Below are 27529 nucleotides of genomic sequence, written 5' to 3' on the forward strand. Positions count from 1 at the left end.
GAGCTACTTCGTCAACCTGCTGTTCTACCCCTGGTTGTGGTCACCCTGTTGGGGATTGATCTGCTGTATAGTCTGGTCTTAACAGTGATCATTTGAAGACTCCGACAGGAAAGAATTAGTGTTGGGTCTGTGCTGAACTCAGAGTTTACGATGACCCATTAGTTCCTCAGGAGCTCTCGGCTGCACTATTATAAACTGTTGTAGAAATGACATTATTTACATTTACACTATTTACTATAGAGTGTCACCCAAATGAGGATGAGGTTCCCTTCTGAGTCTGGTTCCTCTCAAGGTTTCTTCCTCATATCTTCTCAGGGAGTTTTTCCTTGCCGCCGTCACCTCCGGCTTGTTCATTAGGGATAGAAATAGATATATAGTATTCTTTTAATTTGAAATTCATATTTTTAAATTAATTTGAAACTTTATTTGTATGTATTTATTTTTTTCTTCTTATTATTATTTATATGGGACACGACGTACAGTACAATAGTGAAATAAACAGACGCAGTGTTTCTGATTCACTGTAAAACTCTGATTATTTGTGATTAATCAAATCAATCTCTGGAATCTTCTGTAAACATTTCCATTAGTTAATCAGGATCACCAGATAATGTTTTGATAAAGTCTGATAATGATAACGTGCCTCACTGACTGAACCTGCACCTGTTCTCACTGTGCTTCTTGCCACTGCAGGTAGTTTAAAATCCATTGGCATTAATATGGCCATGGCCCAAGATTTGCTGCATTATGCTTCACACTACATTTTGCACTGGCTGTGTGGATTTGCCTTTGTTCAGAAGATCATTTGAGAGATTTTTTGAAGAAAGCTTGAGAGGAACCTGAATGAAACAGGAAGTCATCCTCACCTGGGTGACACCAGTGTGTGACATTATTTATAATCTCCTTTGTACAAATGTATACAGTCCAGTGAAGTTGTGTAACCAGGAGATTTTGAGCATCTTCATTTCCTGAGTTCATTATAGATTTAACACTAATTCCTTCCTGACGAAGCCTTCAAGTGATCAATGATGGAGACTCGAGAGTAAAACTGACTGATGTGTGTCTCGGTGTGAAATTACAATATATATAAAAATGATGTAAAAACAATCACAGACACACAGAGTGGTACACAGAGACACACACAGAGACGCACACACAGAGACGCACACACAGAGACGCACACACAGAGACACACACAGAGACGCACACACAGAGACGCACACACAGAGACGCACACACAGAGACGCACACACAGAGACGCACACACAGAGACGCACACACAGAGACGCACACACAGAGACATAGTACACACAGTGACATAGTACACACAGTGACATAGTACACACAGTGGTACACACAGCGATACAGTACACAGTGTTACACACAGCGATACAGTACACACAGTGGTACACACAGTGGTACACACAGTGGTACACACAGCGATACACACAGCGATACACACAGCGATACACACAGCGATACAGTACACACAGCGATACAGTACACACAGCGATACAGTACACACAGTGATACAGTACACACAGTGATACAGTACACACAGTGATACAGTACACACAGTGATACACACAGTGATACACACAGTGATACACACAGTGATACACACAGTGATACACACAGTGATACACACAGTGATACAGTACACACAGTGATACACACAGTGATACAGTATACACAGTGATACACACAGTGATACACACAGTGATACACACAGTGATACAGTATACACAGTGATACACACAGTGATACACACAGTGGTACAGTACACACAGTGGTACAGTACACACAGTGATACAGTACACACAGTGATACAGTACACACAGTGATACACACAGTGATACACACAGTGATACAGTACACACCGTGATACAGTACACACAGTGATACGGTACACACAGTGATACGGTACACACAGTGATACGGTACACACAGTGATACGGTACACACAGTGGTACACACAGTGATACAGTACACACAATGGTACACACAGTGATACACAGTGATACAGTACACACAATGGTACACACAGTGGTACACACAGTGATACAGTACACACAATGGTACACACAGTGATACACACAGTGATACACACAGTGATACAGTACACACAGTGATACAGTACACACAATGGTACACACAGTGGTACACACAGTGATACAGTACACACAATGGTACACACAGTGGTACACACAGTGATACACACAGTGATACACACAGTGATACACACAGTGATACACACAGTAATACACACAGTGATACAGTACACACAGTGATACAGTACACACAGTGATACAGTACACACAGTGGTACACACAGTGGTACACACAGTGGTACACACAGTGGTACACACAGTGGTACACACAGTGGTACACACAGTGCTACACACAGTGCTACACACAGTGATACACACAGTGATACAGTACACACAATGGTACACACAGTGATACACACAGTGATACGGTACACACAGTGATACGGTACACACAGTGATACGGTACACACAGTGATACGGTACACACAGTGATACGGTACACACAGTGATACACACAGTGATACACACAGTGATACACACAGTGATACACACAGTGATACACACAGTGATACACACAGTGATACAGTACACACAATGGTACACACAGTGATACACACAGTGATACACACAGTGATACACACAGTGATACAGTACACACAATGGTACACACAGTGGTACACACAGTGATACAGTACACACAGTGATACAGTACACACAGTGATACAGTACACACAGTGATACAGTACACACAGTGATACACACAGTGATACACACAGTGATACAGTACACACAATGGTACACACAGTGGTACACACAGTGATACGGTACACACAGTGATACGGTACACACAGTGATACGGTACACACAGTGATACACACAGTGGTACACAGTGATACACACAGTGGTACACAGTGATACAGTACACACAGTGGTACACACAGTGATACACACAGCGATACACACAGCGATACAGTACACACAGTGGTACACACAGTGATACACACAGCGATACACACAGCGATACAGTACACACAGTGATACAGTACACACAGTGGTACACACAGTGATACACACAGCGATACACACAGCGATACACACAGCGATACAGTACACACAGTGATACAGTACACACAGTGGTACACACAGTGATACAGTACACACAGTGATACAGTACACACAGTGATACAGTACACACAGTGATACACACAGCGATACAGTACACACAGTGGTACACACAGTGATACACACAGCGATACAGTACACACAGTGGTACACACAGTGATACAGTACACACAGCGATACAGTACACACAGTGATACAGTACACACAGTGATACACACAGCGATACAGTACACACAGTGATACACACAGTGATACACAATAATACACACACTGATGTGTTGAGACAGATATTCCATGCTGAGTGAATGACTGATGCACCACTGATACATGAGCTGAGTCTCTGTACACAGGAGGAAGTTTTCCTCTACACTACACAGGGAAAGTGCAGCACTGTGGCCACTTTATTAATATCCTGTGTTAGAAATAGCACACAAAGTATGGGAAATTGTCACCATCATATAAACTAAAGGCAGGTTGCATGCTGGGAGGAAAAAAAGAGGGGAAAAAAGCCTGTACAATTACCATCAGATCTCCAGCATGTGGAGGTTGGACTGATGGATAAAATACCTGAAACCTGCTCAAAGTACACTTCATGTTTTTTTTTTACCCAAGAAAGAAATAGCGCATATAATGACTGCAGATTAGATGAACTGACTGTGAGACCGGATGTGATCACAAACGTAGCTTAACTGTAAACTTTATTGCGGCATCTTTATGAGTTATTAATACTTATTGTTAGCAAAAAGCTACGTGAACCTCAAAATCATGAAGGGAGGATCAAATACGTGTTAAATATGTTGTGTTCAACAAGAATAGATTTTTATCTCAACATAATATCAATATAAAGCTGTTTTATAAATTCGATAATTAATCCTTTGTAATAGGCTGGTTTTATTTTGAATTCTTATCATTATTATTATTATTATTTATTTTTAATTTATTTTTAATTGCTTATTTATTTTTACAATTACTCAAACTCAAACTTTGTTTTACATACTGTATTTTACCTGTTTAAACTGTTAGCAGGATCCCATCAGATATGAGTCATCTATACCCCTTTTCCACCAAAAAGAACCGGGTGCTGGTTCAGAGCTAGTGCTGGTGCTGGTTCGAAGTTGGTTCCACTGGCGAGCCTTCTAAGAACTGGTTTGCCTTTCCATACGCTAGAGAGCCGTCACAGAGCCGAGTCTTACATCGCTGTATGTGTCTTATCTTTCCCAGCAACGTTAGCGCAGCAGCACCAAACACAAACACAACATCAACAATGGCGGGTGTTGCTTTGCTGTTAATGCTCATGGCTTTGTGAACCTACATTAGCATCCAAACGCATGAATCCTGATTTAATATGATTTAAAACTGGCGCTAACGACGTTCTCTTGTCTTGTTGGTCACAGTAGCTCCGCCCACAGCCCCGCCCACAAGCGGTTCTTAAGTCTAGACAAGCAACGTTTTGGTGCTACTTAAGAGCAACTTTTCCTGGTTCAGAGCCGGTGCTTTGACTGTCGAAAAAGAAAGAACTGGTTCTAAATTAGGATCTGGCTCTGAACCAGCACTCAAACTGCCTCGGTGGAAAAGGGGCATTATTGGTAGCATTTGCTGGACCTTAGTGAACCCCTGCGTTCATCTTACATCATCATCATCCTCACATCCAAAACATGTGACTCCCCTTATTATTATTTATATATAATACAAATCTCTCTTCACCTCTTGTGTCCCACAGCTACACACGTGTTGTGGAAACTAACGATCTCGTCATCGGCAACAACACGCGTGCAGGTTAGTTTACTTCCTGAACGAGTGCAGAACCAAGTACGAGTTGTGTTCACATTGTGAGGGGTTCAGCACCGTGCTGCGCTTCCAGGTCCACATGACACCTTTCACATTACCGCTTTATAAAGTGAACAGTTATCTGATTCAAACTAAACTGTCTCTTAGAGTCTGTAGCTTTCCATCATGCACTTCTGGAATTTTCTTAAGTGGAGACATGTAGCTGTACCTTGCTTAGTGAGTGCGTCTCTCAGTGCTGGAGTGATCATCTCCCTCCTCTCTTCCTCTGACCCTTCAGTCTTCTTCAATCCATTCAGCTTGGACAGTCTTCCATGTTCAGCTGCATCCTCCTCTATTTGTTTCTAGAGCACACACACACACACACACACACACCGATAACAGAGATGTACTGATAAAATCATCTACAGCAGATTTATATAAAGCTGCTCAGTGCTATTAATTGTTAAAAGCTCTATTTACATAATACAGAATTCCACATTAGGATGAAATGAGTTTAATGAATCTAGCAGCAATATATTTATTAGCACTAAAGGTGTAGGTGCTAGTAAAGTACCTTAATATACGTTTAATATGCAGACTAATTTTAAAACAAAAGTAAAACAAAGTAGGTTTGAACGTAATAAGCACCGGCAGCAGCCTGGTGGGTTTCCACAATTACTTAATTACTATTCAGTTCATTAAAGTTTTTACTTCCTAATGTATGCTTAATTATCTCAGGCCAAAATATCACATCAAAGTGCAATATTCTAAAATGAGTAAAGACAGAAAGACTATTATCCAGAGATCAAGGCTTGAATATTTTAGAACGGCTAATAAAGAGTGCAAACCGTAGCGGTGCTGCTCAACGTGCTTTTAACTGATCGCATGCATTAAAAAAAAAGTCGTTTACAGTCGACTGATTAGCACTTTATTAGATGCTACTGAAGCTGATCTAACAAAAGAGAGAAAGAAAGATGATGGTGCTGTATTGATGACATTGCAGTGATATTAATCGGAGACTCAGCACCAGCATCAAACGGCTCAGTAGCTTCATGTCTGGTCTCGTCTTTCACGGTACTGAACCCGAGACCACCTGTAGGAGGTGGTTAAGCGACTCTAGGGCCTTGCCTTGCCTATGAGCCCAGCAATGACAGCTTGGTGACAGGAAGTGGCAGCCAGGTGGGCGGGGCATTTGAACTCATAACCTTCCGATCGGTAGTCCATACATGATATACATGATATAAAACACGTGTAGCGAGCATCAGAGGAACGTTGGTGACTCAGTTGAACAGAATCAATTTAGTCTGAAATCAGTCCAATGCTGTAGAGTGATGAGAATAAGGAACAAGCTCAGTGTGAAAATCAGCTCAGACTGCAGCTCTTGTCTGTTTGATCATACGTAACATCAAGTGAGCCGGATAGTCTGCACCATGTCTACGTGCCCTGGCTGCGTACTTCATCTGCCTACAAAGACAGCAGACGTGCGGATCCGCCGAACAGGACAAGTCGGCTCTACAACATTCAACCAGACGCCCGGAACAAAATAGAGTGTCCAGTCAATTTTATCCGTGTCTTTAACTAACAGACAGAGTGAACTAGTCATCAATAGTGTTTTCTTTCTCTCACACAACAACTGGAGAGAGAATAAACCTGAAAAACAAAATAGTTCCACATCACTACTGAATCATGCATTGAAGGGGGGTGTGTATAAAAATAATAGCAGTGTGAAATTCAATTAGTGAGGTCATTCATTCTGGTGTCAAAGAGGTTGCCCTTAAAGGTGGGGTCTCAGATGTTTGAAAGCCAATGTTGACATTTGAAATCACCAAAACAAACACGCCCCAACCCAAATGGGTCCCACCCCTGTTTTGATAGCTCCGCCCCACACATACACCAGACAAGTATAACCCAAGTATAACCCAGGTGACTATTATGGTGGAACCTGTTGGGGCAGCTGACCGAGGGGAGATTTTTTATCAATAAATGAACTCAATGAGTAATACTATGGTAATACAAATGTGTTTTTGTAGTACTGTGTGTTGTACCGTGAAAGGTTTAGCTCCGTTTCACGTGGAAGACGTTCAGTTCTCTCCAGCGCTGGAAAGCTGATCCTATATTAACACGTCCTACTTCTTGCCTTATCGTAAGCCTTTCTTCGCTTTCTTTCTTTGTTTTTATCCTCCACGTCAATGTTAAAACCGCTTTCTGCTAATGTCACACATGCGCACTGAACCGCCCATATTGACAAAACACGCCCCTTTCTGCTCATTGGCTACACGTTTGTTTTGTTTTTGTTTGTTGGCCCAACGCAGTTTTCTGAAGCATTTCTCAAACAACGGAGACCTCACCTTTAATCAATGATGGAGGCAGTAAATATTGTACATGCTGTTTATAGTGCATTTCTCTCTGAAAATCTGAGTAAAATGAGTCGTTTTATACATTGCTCAGATGAACAGCGTACTTTGATTAAAAAGTTGACTGGAAATTGAAAAAAATGTAAAGATGATAGACTCCTCAGCTAAAATGTTAGAAAATGCTTCAAAATGGCAACCGAAACATGAAAGACGGAAAAGAAAACGGAAAACTACCATTTGAACGGATCGGAAAATAGCAAAAATGGCAAAGACACAAAAAATGATCAGCTCCATGGTGATCAACATAAGATCTAAAGTTACCTGTGAGTATTGTAACAATCAGAAGATGCCTATGTGCAGCCAAGCCAACAAGAAGCCTCCGCAAAGTCCCATTGTAGAAAAAAAGGACGTGCTGAAAAGGTTACAATTTGCCGATGAACAGTTTGTGGACTGATGAAGAAGACAACCAAAAACAAACACTGAATTTAAGCCACAGTTCACTGTGAAGACAGTAAAGCATGGTGGTGCATGCATAATAATATGGGGATGTTTCTCATACTTTGGTGTTACAACTATTTATCGCCTACCAGGGATCGTGGATCGGTTTGCCGACCTCATAAGGCGACATGTCGAACAATTAATATCTGGACAGCTGCTTTTAGATTTTGTTAAAGATTTAATGAAGTTTGGGATGTCAATTGAAGACATGTATGTAACTATTAGTCCTTTGTCATCATGAACTTTGGAATCCCCTGTGCTACCAGGTGCTGGTTCTACACTTCACTTTGCTACTAGAGCGTGATTATTACTAGACGGATTAATTAGCAATATAAAGTGTAGCATGAAGCATTCACCTCGCTCGGCATACGCCCGGCATACACCGATATGTTTTTAATGCAATGTGAAGATGGAACACAACGAATTACTGGCAAAATGTACCTTTGTTAAGATCTCAAACAATTTATAAACACTTTTTTTTGTCATTTCGTCTGCATTAATTAGTTTAACTCTATTTTGTTTATATTACATCAACTACAAATATTATCCTAGTCACTTAAGCTCCTGAGCAGCTCACTGGAGCTTTTTCTTCTGCTGTGAGCTAGCTAATAAACGCATCAGTTGTTAAACCTGTAGCGTTTGGCTGTTTCTTTCTTTCTCTGTCTCTTCTTTTCTACAAAGCACAGCATCTCCATTGAGGTGCATGTCCTGTCCCTTACACCTGCTGTACAACTTGGTTCCAGTTCCAGTCAGAATCCGCTTGCTGCAATATGCTGTTATCTTCAGATCTCCGACAAGCTGCCAGAACACGAGCTTAAGCTATCCATGTAAAAGCCAGCAGTTATGCAGGTGTTGATGTGAGCTGTGATCCGTAAGATGGTGGCCTGAAGGCCTGCCACGTTCACGCCGTTTCCGCTCAAACCGATGACACTGATGTTCTCCCGTGTCAAGTCACAGCTGTGTAGAGAGCGCCTGAGATGCTCCTTCGCTCTCATGTGGCCTCACAGTGAACGGATTTGCTCCCTAAACATTAAATGACCAGACCAAGATTCCATCATTTAACCACCACAGCATTTAAGATGAATCACCTAATTAAATCAGACGCAAAGCTTTCAGATCAGCATGTCAACTTGTATTCGTCAAGCAACCCATCGATATCAGAGCTCAATACCAGAGGAAACCATTGGATTCAATCTGTCCTCATGTGCTGTGGCTGTGTTTGTAACCTTCCAAGGACTTATATAGGCTTTAGAGCTTTGCACACTGCACTTAACCCACAGTTATAATCATACTAAACCCTGCTTTTTTGAATGTTCCGGATAGAGGAAGGTTTCATGCTTTAGTAATTTAGAAGTGGGAATAGCGGCGCTTTTCCACAGTGGTCATTCCGCGCTACAGTGCCAATCGTGTACACTGTGTAACCATGTGTCAGAATCTTACAGCTAAATGCTAAGCAACGGAGTCAGAATCTAGTCAGAAATTAAATCACAGCATCATTTGAGAGAAAAAAAAAAACAAGACCCTATGGTTATATTTTTACAGTTATGGTCAGAAAAGTCTGTTCAGGACAAACTGGATATCAATTATTAAGCCTAAAGATTAAGAATAACTGGAAGGTATCTTTAAACCAAAGGTTGGTCCACTACATACTGGTAGCTGGCATGTGACGGGAGATAGTTGGCTGGGGGTTGGGAATTGGAATATCAGCAAAGTGAGACATTGACCAGAAATAATTTTTACAACCTAAATCCTGATTCTTGATGAACTAAGAACTGGCTAAGAATTAAGATTTAATCTAGTCTATTTAATCGAGCCTTGTGTTACTGTAGAAGACAGAGGGATATACTGGCAGTGTGAGAATGGCTGATTCATCTGCATTTTGAATGACTGATTTACTACACATTTGTATTCCAGGGCATCATATCCTCACAAAGATAAAAGAAAAACAGAAGTATTAATGGCTGCGTAAATCCTTTGTCATCTGTCAAACTGAGCAATCGGGATAGAAGGGCCTTAGTAAGAGAGGTGACCAAGTATCTGATGGTCACTCTGACTGAGCTCAAGAGACCTTGTGTGGAGATGAGACAAGGAGGTTCCAGAAGGACAATCATCACTGCAGCCCTACACTGATCTGGGATTTGGCAGAGAGGCTAGACGGAAGCCAGTCCTCAGTACAAAACACATGAAAGCCTGCATATGAAGGGCTCTCGGACCGTGAGAAACAAGATTCTCTGGTCTGGACCAGACACTCAGCACCTCAGGTTCACCTTTCAACATGACAACGACTTTAAGTACACAGCCAAGACATCACACAAGTGGTTTAGGGACAATGTCCCATGGTGGAGGATCCATAATGCTGTGGGGCTGCTTTGCTACATCTGGTACTGGAGGCCTTGACCATATATCACAGGCATCATGAAATCAGAAGATTATCAAGCAACTCTAGAGCAAAATGTCTTGCCCAGTGTAAGGAAACTTGGTTTGAGGCGAAGATCATGGGTCCTCCAGCAAGATAAAGACCCAAAGCACACCTCCAAAAGCACACAGGAATGGTTGAAAGGGAAAAAAATGGACTGTTTTAAAATAACCAGCAACGAGTCCTGATCTCAATCCAATTGAAAATCTTTGAGGGGAGCTGAAATCTGCCATTGGAGAAAGAGCTTGAGCATATTGCAAAAGGAAGTGTGGGAGAAAATACCACCCAAGAAGTGCAAGAAGCTTATAGATGGATATAAGAAACGTTTGGAGGCTGTCATCGCTGCCAAAGGGTGTGCAACCAAATATTAAGGAGGGGTGCCAATATTAGTGCACATGCTGGTTTTCTGTTTTTTTCCTTTGGAATTACAATATCTATGTTTAAATAACAATTGTCTTTGTTAAATTACTTTGGACCTCCAATTAAAAGATACTGCTGATATAAATTTGGTACATTTCCATTTATTTCTGAAGACGTTCACTCAGTTATGCAAAACATGAAGGGGTGCCAATAATGGTGAGCAGGACTGTAAAAGTGAAGTCTAATAAATACAATCAAGATGGTGCTTCATCCATTAGGAGACAGCTGAAGTGAATCATAATGACAGCAGCTCCACCGATGTTCTTCATATAATATTATTCAATGTTATTTAATATGAGAAATGAGCTGCTCTGTATGGCCAGACATGTCCATACATCTCCAAGAGCACACGTAATGTACAGAAGACATGCGAGGGACAGCGTAATGGTGTAAAGCAGTGTATTTTAGCACCAGACCAAACACACCAACCACTGAAGAGATAAAGGATCTTCACTGGAAAGCTTTATGCAGAGCTTTGCCAAATCTAGTTCAATCAAAAGCGACACACTCAGTTAGAGGTCTGTGTGTCAGCATGGAAGAAACTAAGGTGTAAAAAAAAAAAAAATAATAATAATTTTTATTAAAGCGACAGATAAACCACCTCTATATTATTAATAAGTGCTTCATTTTGTTGCAGCTTCTTGAGTGTTTTGTGTTTTCTCGACTGGTCCCACCATGGTTCAGGGAAACAGGTAGGTATACATCATGACTCTTCTTTGTTCTGGTACAGAGGTGGTAAAAGAAACTTCCACTAGATGTTTGAACAGCTGAGTCACCCACTGTCTTCAGGGACGTGGTAGCCTAGTAGTTAAGGTGTTGGAATACTGATCAGAAGGTCATGAGTTCGAATCTCAGGTTGCCACTGTCACCAAGCTGCCACTGCTCGGCCGCTGTGCAAGGCCCTTAACCCTCAGTTGCTCAGGTGTATAAATTGAAAATAATTGTGTCATTCTGGATAAAAGGTGTCTGCTAAAGGCCAGAAGTGTAAATGTAAATTTCTCCGAACGACGAGTGAAGACCTCATTTTCCTGAAGCACTTAAACTAGCACTTATTTTCCCTGTTTGTTTTATGTGTATATAAAAAAGAACAGGATCTTAGGTTGATGGTTTTCTAAAGCCCTATTCAGATGGGATTAGTTTTACGTGGGGACGTGGGGGTAAAGTAATTATTACCAGAGCTTCTCTGTGATTTTAGTCCCGTCCGAATGTGCCATCTCTGTAATCATTACGGACAATGTCAGTAAAGATTACGGCGACTTTTACCTTCTGTAAAAAGGTCCGGAAAAATGACCTCAGGTAATACTAATCCTGTCCGAATAGACCCGCTGTAAATATGTACGGTAAAATTCCGTCATTTCCTGTTTAAAAGTAGTTTTTGGCGCGTTTTACAAGCATGGAGGCGCCATGTTGTCTGTTTGCGCACGTGATAACAGGAAGCAACGTCATACGCACATGACGACAAGGAGGTTACTGTGGTGCGTAAAGCGAGTTACCCCTCCCACTTCTGCTAGTTTTACTGAGATATCTTGTCCCATGTGAATTGGCTAATTAATATTACAAACGTCCTGAGGTAAAATTGCATTACTCTACGTCCCCACGTAAAACTAATCCCGTCCGAATAGGGCTTAAGTCTGTAACCTAATGAACTTGTGTTAATGTATTCATTGATGGAGACAAAGCACTTTTGCAGGTTGCTTTAGATAAGAGCGTCTGCTAAATGCCGTAAATGTGTTTTGTTTATTTTTTGTGTTAATTTTCTTTGTGTTAATTTTCTTTTTGAAAATTACTTAAATTGGCAAAATTGGAATGTCCAACACACATGAACTGAAAAAGGCTCTGGATGTGATGTGGTTTGGCCCAAATCTGCTGAATATCTGCAGAAATTTAAAAAAAAAAAAAAAAAAAGGCTAAGTTTTCGAAATATCGCAGAGATTGCTTGATTTTTCGGCTCATTTCCGTGATGATCATTTATGCGATCTCAATATCCCTGGACTGTCTTGTAGCAATATTTTTTTTTATTATTCTTCTCTATAAAAAACATTTAAAAAAGAGCCGCATGGTATTTCCAGTAACAGAAACCAAACACACGAACATTTAAACTTAGGATTAACACAACTTAACACTCAGCAGCTGATTGCACAAGATTCCCACTTTCAACTCTGTGTAATTATCATGAATAGAATGCACAACTGAAGGGGGTTATGTGCTATTCTGTCACTTGTGTGTGTGTGTGTGTGTGTGTTTGTTGCGAGGGGGATCCATCTCATGAATCACTCCTCCGTACAGACCTGCTGAGTGGGCGTCAGTGATCACAGTTCACAGTTACGTAAACGTTCGCGGCGCCTGCCGGAGCTGCTGTCTACTGTAGCAAACCATCTGCCGCTCCGTCTCCTTCAATGGAGCCACAGATTCTCTCCATCTATCTCATTTAAGTTCCATACAGTGCAGATTTTTAAAAGCTTGGCCAGGACAGATAAAAAAAAAAAAAAAAAAGATAATTTTAAAATGGCTAGAGGAAAAAAAATCTTCTAACGAGCTCTGTGGTGATCACACATTAGTTAAAGGAAAAAGGGCACGTCGGTTGTTGAACACTCCACAGCACTGACTCGAGTCATTACTGATTCTGTGTAGACTTTAGTCAAATGTCATGCATGTACATGAATCTGCGTTCACTTGTGCCACCTGCTGTGAAATGACTGTAAATACAAAAATACAAGTTTTTGCTTTTTCATTATCTCAGTGAGCCAGTATGTAGAAAGCAGCACCTCATGACTGGATCCTAAGGTTGTTATTAAGACGTCCGTCTCTACTCCAGATGTGAGCGAATAATAATAATCATCAACATTTATAGTTGAGGTCATAAACTGCTTATGGGATAAGGTGGCTTAGTGTTAAAGGTGGTGAGCACGATGTTTGAAAGCCAATGTTGACATTCGAAATCACCAAAACAAACACGCCCCTAACCCAAATGGGTGTCACCCCTGTTTTGATAGCTCCGCCCACACATACATACGTAACCCAGGCAACTATTATGGCGGAACCTGCTGGGGCAGCTGGCCGAGGGTATATTTTTATCAATAAATGAACTCAATGAGTAATACTATGGTAATACAAATGTGTTTTTGTAGTACGGTGTGTTGTACCGTGAAAGGTTTAGCTCCGTTTCACGAGGCAGAGGTAACGGCAGGTATCCACCATGTTAATCTTTCAATCGCTTTCTGCTAATGACAGACATGTGCACTGAACACTTTCTCCACCCCATATTGACAAGACACACCCCTTTCTGCTCATTGGCTACACATTTGTCTTGTTTGTCGGCCCGACTCAGTTTTCTAAAGCATTTTTCAAAACATCTTGCATCAAACATCTAAGGTGATGGACTATTAATCGGAAGGTTGTGAGTTCGAATCCCAGGTCCAACAAGCTGTCACTGTTTGGCCTCTGAGCCAAAATATATAAAACGAGATAAAATGTAAGCTGGTGTGGATGAGAGTAGTGACATCAAGCGGAATCTTTGTATTTATCTAGTTCTGCCCTGATTAAACTATTTCACATAACAGATGAGTCCAGAAGACACAAAAGTAGCTGAATGTACACAAACGTTTTCACCAGCGTGATTCTGAACACTATGTGCGGTCACCTGGAGGATCAGCGACACGCTGATCTTCTAAAACATCCTCTAGGTTCTGTACGTTATTTACTTTTCCAACATCGCCTGCATCTTCGAGCCTCTCCAGGACCAGCAGCAGCTAATATGATCCCGAGATCCGTCTTTTTGCGCCGAGGACAAGTGAGAGGCTCATACACATGATGTTAGGTGTAAGCTGTTATTATTTGGACTTCTGGGCAAGAATATTTATCCAGAAATTTACACCGATTATTTTGCTCGAAGGTTTAAATCCCCTGTTCCTTAAATGTATTGCGTTTCCTTTTTGAGCCTCGGGAAATGTTTCGGCTTTTGTACTAGTCGATGTTGTGTAAGAGTCCCTCGGTTGTCCTCAAAGAAGATTAGAAGATTCTGGGAAATCAATTAATGTGCAAAACCTGGGGATTTTTCTGAACCTTAGAGATCATCTCACACATGCTTTATTTTCATCTCCTTTACACTACTGTAATGCCTCGTATATAAGTGTATGTAAGTATATCAGTCCTCTTTTACACTTAGTACAGGATGCGGCTGTGAAGATGCCTGGACAGAATCAGGATTCAAGAGAAGAGATTCTTTTATTTGTGTCCTATTCTAGTCCTTCAGTGATTTGCACCTCCTTACATCACTTTGAGACTCGGTCAGTATTCTGCACTGTGTCTCGGTGATACCCTGCTATAACCGCAGTAACCAGAGTCTTGAATTTAACCCTCATCACAACCAGAAAGTTAAAGAATCACGTCACCATGTCCACCCTCTTCTGATAAAACTCTTTCTCCTTACCGATGTTGACTGATGAACTACACATACCTTGGCTTTCTTCATGTTGTTCATGACGTTTCCGAGATCCTCCATGTCGATGACGGAGCCGTGAGCTTTCTGCTCCTCACCTTCAGACTCTGCATCGCTGCTGGACTCAAACAGCTCCTACGACGTCAAACACGCCACCGTGTTCAGTACACACTCGGTATATCATGAAGGCTTTCATTCCTCTAATACAGCTAGTGAGTAGTTATGATACTAATAATGATAGTGAGTTAATAAAATGATACAGATTAGATCGTGTAGGGATTACTCTTGTGATCGATCATATTACAGACACAGTGCAGAAATGGCACACACACATATACACACACACACACATATATACATACATATATATTATATATACATATATATATATACACATATATATATATATATATATATATATATATATATATATATATATATATATATATATATATATGTATATATATATATATATGTATATATATATATATATGTATATAAAATGTGTGTGTACATATATATATATATATATATATATTTTTTTTTTTTTCATAAATGAACAAAATGCAGTGAATGAACAAAAGAGAAATCTACATCAAATGAATATTTGGTGTGACCTCCCTTTGCCTTCAGAACAGCAGCACTTCTTCTAGGTACACTTGCACACAGTTTATGAAGGAACTCGGCTGGTAGGTTGTTACAGACATCTTGGAGAACTAACCACAGATCTTCTGTGGATGTACAGTAGGCTTTCTCACATCCTTCTGTCTCTTCATGTAATCCCAGACACACTGATGATGTTGAGATCAGGGCTCTGTGGGGGTCGTGCCATCGCTTCATGCTGGTTTGAAGGCAAAATGTAGTAACACCAAATATTGATTTGATTTAGATTTTTCTTTTGTTTGCTCACTTTGCATTTTGTAAATTGACAGAAATAAACATTCATTATTTATATTTCTGAAAGCCTTCTTTGTTTACAGCATTTTTTCACACCTGCCTAAAACTTTTGCACAGTACTGTGTGTGTGTATATTATATATATCAAATATATATCTATATATATATATATATATCTCTCTCACACACACATATACCACTGTGGCGGCAGAAAGATATAATTTGGCACTATGTACATTTCCATTACATTTATTACATTAGTAACATACAGATGTTAGAGCATCTCTAATATGATCGGTCATGAACGCAATCCCTACACGATAAAGCCTTAAATATCTTAACATAGAAACAAAGTGAAGGTTTATAATAGACCAGATTTTAAAAGTGCTCCAATTTTTTTTTTTTTGTTAGCAACCAATCACAGTCTTCATAAGAATGTGTCGTACCTAGGAACGGGGTTAAGCCCCGCCTCCTCTCTAAGATAATAGTTGGTATATTTTCCTTTCTCAGAGTTACTCAGATTGGTCCTGAATCACTCTGAAGATAAGATTCATAGTTAGAAATTTTTAAGCAAAATTTGGAGCTCTCTGAGGTCATTCTTCAAATCTTCATAAATACGGGTCCAGGAGTCTATGTGGGGACCCTGTGTACGCTGTTACTATAAAAACAACAACATATTACGAACAAAGGCATTAATATAACGCTGTTCCTGGCAACTGACACTACTGCTACATATAGCTGCAGATATAGAAAATTAATCAGAAACATCTGACCAATCAGATTTGAGAATCCAACAGCACTGTGTATATAGTTTTTAATATAAAACGTCTCCCCAACAAAGTTTGCAGCTGTCAAAGCAAAAAAATCAAATGAGAGAAATAAAATGCTATTTGTTTATAACATTATTTTGTTATTTTTAATATTTAGGGAAACATATCGACTAGAAATTTATAAAAACAAATCCACACTATACCCAGATGCCTAAATGGCTCTGATGTACAGAAACATTTCACCCGCTGCCCAGAATCCATTTGCACGCAGGTGCCATGAATAATAGGGCACGGTTTGGTTACCATGACAGCACAAGTTATAAAAGATGCCAGATATAGATGGTCTTGCCTCAGAGCTGTGCTTCTCGCCCTCCTCTTCCTCGTGGTGCTTCTTTTTATTCTTGCAAGAGCCTTTTTTGCACTCGCAGCTGCATGTCGTCTTCTCACCTTTCGCCAGGGCCTGAAGGCGCCGCAGGAAATCAACTTTCCACGCCTGGAAGTCAGCCTGGATGCTGCCGTTTCGGCTTTTCACCACGTCACAGTCGCCTTCACGGCGGCTCATAACGCGGGCTGCGCTCAGCATCCACAGCCACTTGTCCACATTTTTGCCAACCTGGAAATGGATTAAGTGTTTGTTGAATTTGATCTTATTAGTTATTTCACACTTTTGGTCTCTTGATTATTCAAAATCTAGAACTTTAAATGAGGTGGAAAACATTTGGCTCTCTGAATTTTCCGGTGATAAAGATGTTATTTTAAGACTTTAAAACAGCTCAAACAATCCCACAGCAAACTGAGACGGTCTTCAACATCACAGCCATTTTTGTGTCTAATATTCTTTTCTATGTAAGAATTAAATAAACACATGGTGTATATAACGTCTGTAAAATACCCCCCTTTTTGCATCAAAATGATGACTTTTTACCTCTCTTACACTAAAAAACACCAGTTAATGGGAACTTCTGTGTAGAAAATATTTCAAATCTAGTTACATCAAATAAATTGCTGATTTACTTTTAATTTGAAATTCGGAAAAAGTTCTAAAATAGGACCATTTTAAAACGACTCAACTCAATGGCATATTCTGATTTCTATTCGGATTAATTTTTTATTAATACACGTTGTCTGTAATGGTATGGCCAAAGCCATGGCCAAAGGTTTTGAGAATGACCCAAATGTTAAATTTCTGTTGCCTCGGTTTTTATGACGCCAATTTGCATACAGTATACTCCAGAATGTTATGATAAGTGATCAGATGAATTGCAATTAACTAGAAAGTCCCTCTTTACCACAAAAAAAAAAATTCCAATGAATTTCAGCCCATTTAACACAGGTGAGAGTGCTGATGAGGACGAGATCACCGTCATGCTGATTAAGTTAGAAGAACAGACTGGAAGCTCTTGAAATCATTGTTCTTCCTCTCTTAACCATCAAGGAAACATGTACAGTCATCACTGCTTTGCACAAAAAGTGATAAAATATTAGGGACAGTTAGGTAAAGTCATTTTCTCTGATGATTACCCTTTCTAATTGTTTGGGGCATCCAGAGAAAAAAAGCTTGTCAGGAGAAACGGTGGGCTCTACCATCAGACCTGTGTCATGCCGACAGATAAGCATCCTGAGACTGACAGTAAAGCATCCATGTGTGTGGTTGCTTCTCAGCCAAGAACACAGCCATGAATAAATAATGATACAAAAACATTCTCCGAGAGCAACTTCTCCCAACCAACCAAGAACCGTTTGTTAACAAACAATGCCTTTTCCAGCATGACGGTTATCACTTTTGTCATGGCCAGGAAACTCCCCAGACTTTAATCCCATTGAGAACTTGTTGTCATTCCTCAAGAGGAATTTGGACAAACAGAAACCCACAAATTCTGACAAACTGCAAGCATTCATTATGCAAGAATGGGCTGCCGTCACTCGGTTGACTGACAGGATGCCAGAGCAGACTGAGGAGCTCTTGATGAAGTACCAACACTACAAATATAGACTCTTTGCATAAACTTAATGTAAGAGTCAATAAAAGCCATTGACACTCATGAAATGCTTGTAATTATACTTCAGTATACTGTAGTAACATCTGACAAAAAGATCTAAAATCTCGGAAAAGTTTAAAGTGATGTGACATACAGCTAAGTACGGTGACCCATACTCAGAATTTGTTCTCTGCATTTAACCCATCCAAAGTGCACACACACAGCAGTGAACACACACACCGTGAACACACACACACCGTGAACACACACACACACACACACACACCGTGAACACACACACACACCGTGAACACACACACACACACACCGTGAACACACACACACACCGTGAACACACACACACACCGTGAACACACACACACACCGTGAACACACACACACACACACCGTGAACACACACACACACACACCGTGAACACACACACACACACACCGTGAACACACACACACACACACCGTGAACACACACACACACACCGTGAACACACATACAGTACACACCGTGAACACACACACACACCGTGAACACACACACACACCGTGAACACACACACACACCGTGAACACACACACACTCCATGAAAACACACAGACACACACACCGTGAACACACACACACTCCGTGAAAACACACAGACACACACACCGTGAACACACACTCCGTGAACACACACACACACACCGTGAACACACACACACACACACCGTGAACACACACACACACACACCGTGAACACACACACACACACACCGTGAACACACACACACACACCGTGAACACACACACACACACCGTGAACACACTCACACACACCGTGAACACACACACACAGCAGTGAACACACACACACACACCGTGAACACACACACAGCAGTGAACACACACACACAGCAGTGAACACACACACACAGCAGTGAACACACACACACACACAGCAGTGAACACACACACACACAGCAGTGAACACACACACACAGCAGTGAACACACACACACAGCAGTGAACACACACACACAGCAGTGAACACACACACACAGCAGTGAACACACACACACAGCAGTGAACACACACACACAGCAGTGAACACACACACACAGCAGTGAACACACACACACAGCAGTGAACACACACACACAGCAGTGAACACACACACACAGCAGTGAACACACACACACACAGCAGTGAACACACACACACAGCAGTGAACACACACACACAGCAGTGAACACACACACACAGCAGTGAACACACACACACACACACAGCAGTGAACACACACACACAGCAGTGGGCAGCCATTTATGCTGCGGCTCCCGGGTAGCAGTTGGGGGGGTTCGATGCCTTGCTCAAGGGCACCTCAGTCGTGGTATTGACGGCCCGAGACTCAAACCCACAACCTTATGGTTAGGAGTCAAACTCTCTACCCATTAGGCAATGACTCCCCCAGAAGCACCAGACTTTGCAAAAATAAACATGTGTCTTTCCCAAAACTTTTGGCCGTGGCTGTAAATAACTCTGAAGGTGTGATTGTGACATTTGAGTGGTAAAATAAACATTCGTCAGTGATGCAAACAGGAAGGACTTGTGGCTCGGTTTTATTCTAAATGGCAAAATATTCACGATCACAAGCAGCTCAACTCACTAGGTGTGGAAAGTTCACACATTTATTATCTAGCCCACTGGACAAGTGTTTTCAAACGCAGGCACACGAGAGATCTGCAATCCTACCTAGAGAGCCATCACAGAGCCGAGTCTGACGGCACTGTATACGTGTCACGTTACACAGCGACGTTAGCGCCGCAGCGGCAAAAACAAACACAACATTAGCAATGGCGGATGTTGCTTTACTGTTAATGCTCATGGCTTTGTGAACCTACAGTGTCATCCAAACGAGGTGAATCTGACGTGTACGTGCAGCTCCATGTAATCTGTATAAACGGAGGTTGTTATGAAGAAAGTACATAACGTTATTTTATCATTAACACAGAAAAAAATTTAGCCTTAGCATGTAGATACTTACTATCATGTGTGCTGATGAATTGATCATATTGTGGTAAAGTAAAAGTGTATTAAACATTAGTATACGTAAGGTACATTATCAAATGCACTAACAGTAGCCCCGCCCACAGCCCCGCCCACAGCCCCTGACACAAGCGGTTTAGACCAACAACATTTTGGTGCTACTTAAGAAGCACTTTTCCTGGTTTAGAGCCGGTGCTTTGGCTGTCGAAAAAGAAAGAACTTTTTCTAAATTAGGCTCTGGCTCTGAACCAGCACTCAAACTGCCTCAGTGGAAAAGGGGCATCTGTCTTTGACAAAACAACCTCCCAGATCAAAATCAGTCCAGCTTCAAAGCAGCACAATCCAGAGAAACTGCCATTATGACCATTGCTGATATGCTACATGCTTTTGGATCTGCCAAGCTGTGATCATTAGTCTTTATCCATCTCGACCTTTCAGTACTATCAAAGTCATCCTCAAGACTCTTTTGTCCATCCTATGTGACTTGGAATTTGTGGCACCGTATGACAACTGTTTGCTCTCTAACTAGAAGGTCAATCGGAGGGGATGCACATCTGCTCCAAGCAGACTTTCCACTGGTGTCCCACACGATGTCCCACGTCTGTTCTCCCTGAACACTCGAGCTCTTGTTCATATTCTCACCTGTGCTATGCGGATGACACTGAATTTATGCTCTCCTTCCCCCTCCCTCAAATCCTGCTCATATCTCAGCCTGTCTGGCAGACATCTCTCCAATCAACAGTCCATTTATGTTCTCATTCCTCATACAACACCTGCATACTTATATCTCATTTACAACAGTAGAAAAATTTGCCCATTTGTGTCCACACAGGCACTTGTTTAGTCCCTTGTCATTTTCAGACTGAACTACTGCGCATCACTCCTAGCAGTTCTGCCTCTTAGTACCATTAAACCTCTGGAACGGATACAGAATATAGCTACATTACTTGTTTTCAACCGTCCTAAGTTCTCAACCACCATTTCCACACTTCCTCCATTGGCTTCCTGTAGCTCCCTGCATCAGATTTAAAACGCTAATGTCGACCTGTACCTTCTTACGTTAAAACACTTATCAAACACTGCCCCATACTCTTTCTGATCACCTAGCACTGCTTGACTGGTCCCACCATGAGTACCCTCAGGATACAAGAAAGGTACACATCAAGATTCTTCTGACTGTTGTGGCTCTTATGTGGTGAAACATCCCCTAGATGTCCAAACAGCTGAGTCACCGGCAGTCTTCAGTTGACGAGTAAAGACCTACATGTTCCTGAAGTGCATAAATCAGCACAAAAAAAATTGTGTGTGTTCTCTGAGTGATTATCTCACTATATATCCTCCCAAGTTTTTAGACCGATAATATTCAATGACCTAGTTAAAGGTGGGGTCTCCGTTGTTTGAGAAATGCTTCAGAAAACTGCGTTGGGCCGCAAAACAAAATGGACGTGTAGCTAATGAGCAGAAAGGGGCATGTCTTGTCAATATGGGCGGAGAGAGTGTTCAGTGAGCATGTGTGACATTAGCAGAAAGTGGTTTTAACATTGACATGATGTATAAAAACGAAAAGCGAAAAAAGGCTTCAATAAGGTAAAAAGCAGGACCCGTGTTAATATAGGATCAGCTTTCCAGCGCTGGAGAGAACTGAACGTCTTCCACATGAAACAGAACTAAACCTTTCACGGTACAACACACAGTACTACAAAAACACATTTGTATTACCATAGTATTACTCATTGAGTTCATTTATTGATAAAAATCTCCCCTCGGTCAGCTGCCCCAGCAGGTTCTGCCATAATAGTTGTCTGGGTTACGTATGTATGTGTGGGCGGAGCTATCAAAACAGGGGTGACGACCATTTGGGTTAGGGGCGTGTTTGTTTTGGTGATTTCAAATGTCAACATTGGCTTTCAAACGGACACCCCACCTTTAACCAGTATCAGGATGTACGTATTAATAGAGACTTCTAAGTACAAGTTGTTCTTGAGAACAACAACTTCCAAATGCCATAAATATAAACCTGTTTTGGCTGCTCAGAAATCTACATTAATAACAGTATTGTTTTAATAGTAATGTATGATGAGGTAGGTATTGTGATGGCAAAGCATGCACCGCTGCCTTTAAACACCGTTTTTTTCACTACTACCACAGTGGCACTGAAAGTACAGCAGCGCTTTAGCACCACGTTTGTTCTGGACAGCCGGGGAGCACATGGTGCCGAGGTGGGGTGAAATCTTCTGGTCAAAAACTCATTTGGCCAATCGAAGCGTAGCTCCTAACTCTTCACCCTCGGCAAGAAGTCAAACAAGCTACGTGGGGAGCAGCACCTTCAGAGAGGTGAAGGGCCTTAGGTGGCCAAAGTTAATGACTGTTCTCTGCTCTCTCACACACATTCGCCCAGAGAAACCTGCAAGCCTCTTGGGTTTCGCTACTCCCTGCAAAGCTCTTCTGGAGATCCAGACCGACCCCTGCTGGAAAAACTCAGATGCCACTCCAGTGCTCAGGCTGTTGAGTGTTACTACTCATGATGTTTAAGTGAATTCTTTAGGTTCTTCCTTTATTATTGCCATTAAATATATCGTCGCTGTCAGGCGGAATCCTCGTATCTCCAAAACCGGTATTTTTCAGGAAATTAAAAAAACGCCGTACCTTATCTGCAGTGCACAGGGTTTAGTCCACGTTGCAGTGGATTGTCTTGCGCTAAATTCCTGTCCTCAGACGAGCACCAGAACTAGCGGGGGTCAAGATTTTTTTTTTTTGAGCCCAGTGTTTTGAAGACATTTACCTCAGAAGATGTGTTGATTCATTGCGACTATTCTTGAGGAGAAATATGACGTGAAGCTCTCCCGCGGAGTGAAGAAGAGGTGGACAGTTGAAGTGTCCAATGGAGTTATGAGATTTGCGCTCAAGCTATTTTCAAGACTTTAGATTGGTTAATAACTTGTAAAAATAACAGACCCACGTGGGGACTGACCAATAGCATCGATATGTGAAAAAATATGAAACTGACAAAATTTGGACATACGAGGTTTCCGCCCGACAGCGACGATATGCTCGTTTGGCCTCCCTAAGTTCTGCTGTTACTGTGCGAGCCTACGTTCAGCCTCTCGTGGCCGTGAGTCGCCACAGTATCTAGTTACATACATTAATACAAACAAATAAGTTAAACTTAGAGAAGGAGAAAGGGAGATGTGGTCATTTCTTTCCTGCTCCTGAAAATGATAAGATGATCTCTTTGATGGCATCAGTTTTATTTCAATCTGGCAAGAGTCATGACAGTTTCGCTCAGTGTTGTTCTGTATTCTGCTCAGATCTCTGACTGTCTTCACATTCCTTTGTATTGCTAATTCATAAAAAATCTGTACAGGTTAATTTACGCCCACAAGAGCGTTAGTCAGATCAGACACCGGTGCTGGGTTAATACGTTTACATTGCAGACAGTATTAAAAATAATCCCAAAGGTGTTCAGTGGGGTTGATTCAGAGTCAGGGCTTTGTGCAGAACACTCGAGTTCTTCCACTCCAACCTTCTCGAGCCATATCACGGAACTCTCTTCGTGCACAGGGACATTGTCATGCTAGAACAGGATCGAGCATCAGTCCCAGTAAAGAGAGATTCTAGACAAATACACGCCTCTAATTTTGTCGCAACAGTTTGGGGTAGGAGGAGCACATGGGTGTCATGGTCAGGCGTTCACATACGTTCTGCCGTATGGTGTACGTACTATTGATGATCATGATGAATCCTTGGATGATTTGTGTAATGCAACAAGTAAACTAGTAGTGTGAACTAATAGTTTTGTAGAGCCTTCTTGAAACATGAAGAAACTGAAACGATTTACGTTTAACACATTTAAAAAAAAAAAAAAAATTTTAAATCTGCATTTGGTCGATGGATAAAACAGAAAGAAAAAAAGAGACTAGAAAATGCTCTCTCAAAAGCCTACTAGAGGGAGTTAATAATCTATTAGTTATGGCCACTAAATCTGCTCTTTTCCCAGTGATTAGTTTACTTCTGCTCGCTAAGCAGTACACACACGTGGCTGAAAACATCCAACATATCACTGGCATAGAGTTAGTGCAGGGGTCGGCAACCTTAAACACTCAAAGAGCCATTTGGACCCGTTTCAGACAGGAAATAAAAAAAAAAAAAAACACAGGGAGCCACAAAACCCTTTTGACATCTAAAATGAAGATAACACCGCATATATCGTTTTTTTACCTTTATGAAAGTATAGAAAAAACTGTAGTGTGTTGCATTTATTATGTTGGCTTTGTAGAAGCCAACATTCTGTTTTCCTTTATAAGCTTATTATTAATGGTGCTTGAAAAGCATCATTATTGTTATTCTGCATACTTATTATTATTCTTCTTCTTCCGGACACTTTTTCGGCGCGTAACTTGTCCCGCAGCTTTTGTCCTAGACCCATGAATGAGGTGTCAAATCGACCGGCTCGTTGAGGACAGGTGTGCTATGACTTTTATAAGCGATCGGAATTCCGGAATTCCCGCTACGGAAGCTCAAAGGTTTTTTTTTCCCATAGACTTGAATGGGGAATTCTTAAAATTCTTTTGTTCTCTCTGTAGATATAAAGCACACTCTCAATACATGTAACTATCAACTCCACACTATCAAGCCAATGTTTCCACAAGTATTGGCCCCCAGTCAATACACTTTTGTCCAAAAGTATTGGCACCCCACCGGGTATTCACGTGATGTCACGTGTAGCCCCGCCCCCAAAAAACTGTTCTATGCAGTATAATAATAAGTAGAATTCCATAATGACTGCAGTTTTGACATGAAATTTCAAAACACTTAGTAGTCACTTTTGTCCAAAAGTATTGGCACCCCACCGGGTATTCACGTGACGTCACGTGTAGCCCCGCCCACAAAATAAGCGAAATCATAAATTTTGCACAACATGGATGTGTCATATATCAAAAGACTCAGCCCAAGGAGGGGAATTGCCTCACGCGTGTTAGGGTCACGACACGTGATGTCACGTGTAGCCCCGCCCCCAAAATAAGCGAAATCAAAAAGTTAGCACAACATGGACATGTCATATATCAAAACACTCAGCCCGATGAGGGGAACTGCCTCACACGTGTTTTGGTCACGTCACGTGACGTCACGTGAAGCCCCACCCCGAAAAGCGAAATCAAAAAGTTTGCACAACATGGACATGTCATATATCAAAACACTCAGCCCGATGAGGGGAACTGCCTCACGCGTGTTTTTTAGACGTCACGTGACGTCATGTGTAGCCCCGCCCCCAACGTAAGCGAAATCAAAAAGTTAGCACAACATAGACATGTCATATATCAAAACACTCAGCACGATGAAGGGAACTTGCCACGTGCAAGCACCATTCACATTTTCTTCAGGAAATGTACATTCTAGTTATTATTATTATTATTATTAGAAGCCAACATTCTGAAATCCGTTATAAGCTTATTATTATTATTATTATTATTATTATTATTATTATTATTATTATTATTATTATTATTATGTTGGCTTTGTAGAAGCCAACATTCTGTTTTCCTTTATAAGCTTATTAATTATTATTATTATTATTATTATTATTATTATTCTTAGACAAAAATGTATCAAGAGTAACTCCTCCTAGGGCTTTCAAGCCACATGCACCAAATTCGGATATGTCATAGACCCTGGTCTGAAGTTTGTTGCTATTACTTTTCTAAGCGATCGGAATTCCGGCATTCCCGGTACGGAAGCTCAAAGTGGCCTTTTTTCGTATCCACTTCCATTATAAACTTTGGAGGTTTATAACTCGGCAAGTTTTCGAGCGATTTACACCAAACTCAGGTTCTTTAGGACGTTACTCCGGACAAAGTTTTTGTTTCGGCGTTCCGACGGAACTTTCGGTTTTCCCGTAGTCGATGATGGAACGTCCCATAGACTTGAATGGGGAATTCCTAAAATTCCTCTAAGCTCTCACACACACAGCGTGCGCAGAGCTCAGGCACGGCTTCTCTCCTGTGTTCTATGCAGTATAATAAGTAGAATCCCATAATGACTGCAGTATTGACATGAAATGTCCAAACCCTAGTAGCCACTTTTTGCCAAAAGTATTGGCACCCCACCGGGTATTCTGGTGACGTCACGCGACGTCACGGGACGTCACGTGTAGCCCTGCCCCCAAAATAAGCGAAATCAAAAATTAGCACAACATGGACATGTGACATATCAAAACACTCAGCACAATGAGGGGAGCTGCCTCACGTGTATTTTGGTCACGTCACGTGACGTCACGTGTAGCCCCGCCCCCAAAATAAGCGAAATAAAAAATTTGCACAACATGGACATGTGACATATCAAAACACTCAGCACAATGAGGGGAACTGCCTCATGGGTATTCGGATCACGTCACATGCTCATGTCCGCTTGCCTCCAAAAGTATTGGCACCCTAGCGGTCCAGTAGCTTTCACAATCTTTCTGTCCATTTGCCTCCAAAAGTAACACTGACCCTTATGTCCACTCGCCTCCAAAAAGCACCGGCCTTTGCGAATACTTGCACCGTCAAAGCCAACATCAAAGTTTGTCTCGACGAACTTTACAAATCTAGTTAAATCAATGAACTGCTACCGAGTAAACGAAATTTTATTTCTGCAAGCAAACAAAAATATTTTGAACAGTTTGAACTAACCTTAACAAAAAAGACGCTGGGTTGAAGGTTACTTTAAAATAAAATGTTCAATGTCTAATTGAGTCGTCTTCGTATTCATGACATCAAAATTTTAACACGAGTAAAGT

The 27529-nt window shown here is 41.3% G+C and overlaps 1 protein-coding gene across 1 annotated transcript in view; it reads right to left on the reverse strand.

Annotated features, from left to right (window-relative positions):
- Positions 1-27529, reverse strand: part of tyw1 (tRNA-yW synthesizing protein 1 homolog (S. cerevisiae)) — a 78259-nt gene that overhangs the window by 44247 nt on the left and 6483 nt on the right. Inside the window, exons 6-8 of the mRNA XM_060887613.1 lie at positions 17081-17344; positions 15084-15200; positions 5169-5301 (exon numbers count right to left, since the gene is read on the reverse strand). Of these exons, the coding sequence (XP_060743596.1) occupies positions 5169-5301; positions 15084-15200; positions 17081-17344 (514 nt within the window). The remainder of the gene's footprint in view (positions 1-5168; positions 5302-15083; positions 15201-17080; positions 17345-27529) is intronic.

The sequence above is a fragment of the Tachysurus vachellii genome, chromosome 15 (genome assembly GCF_030014155.1).
Source record: "Tachysurus vachellii isolate PV-2020 chromosome 15, HZAU_Pvac_v1, whole genome shotgun sequence".
In the NCBI taxonomy this organism is placed as follows: domain Eukaryota; kingdom Metazoa; phylum Chordata; class Actinopteri; order Siluriformes; family Bagridae; genus Tachysurus; species Tachysurus vachellii.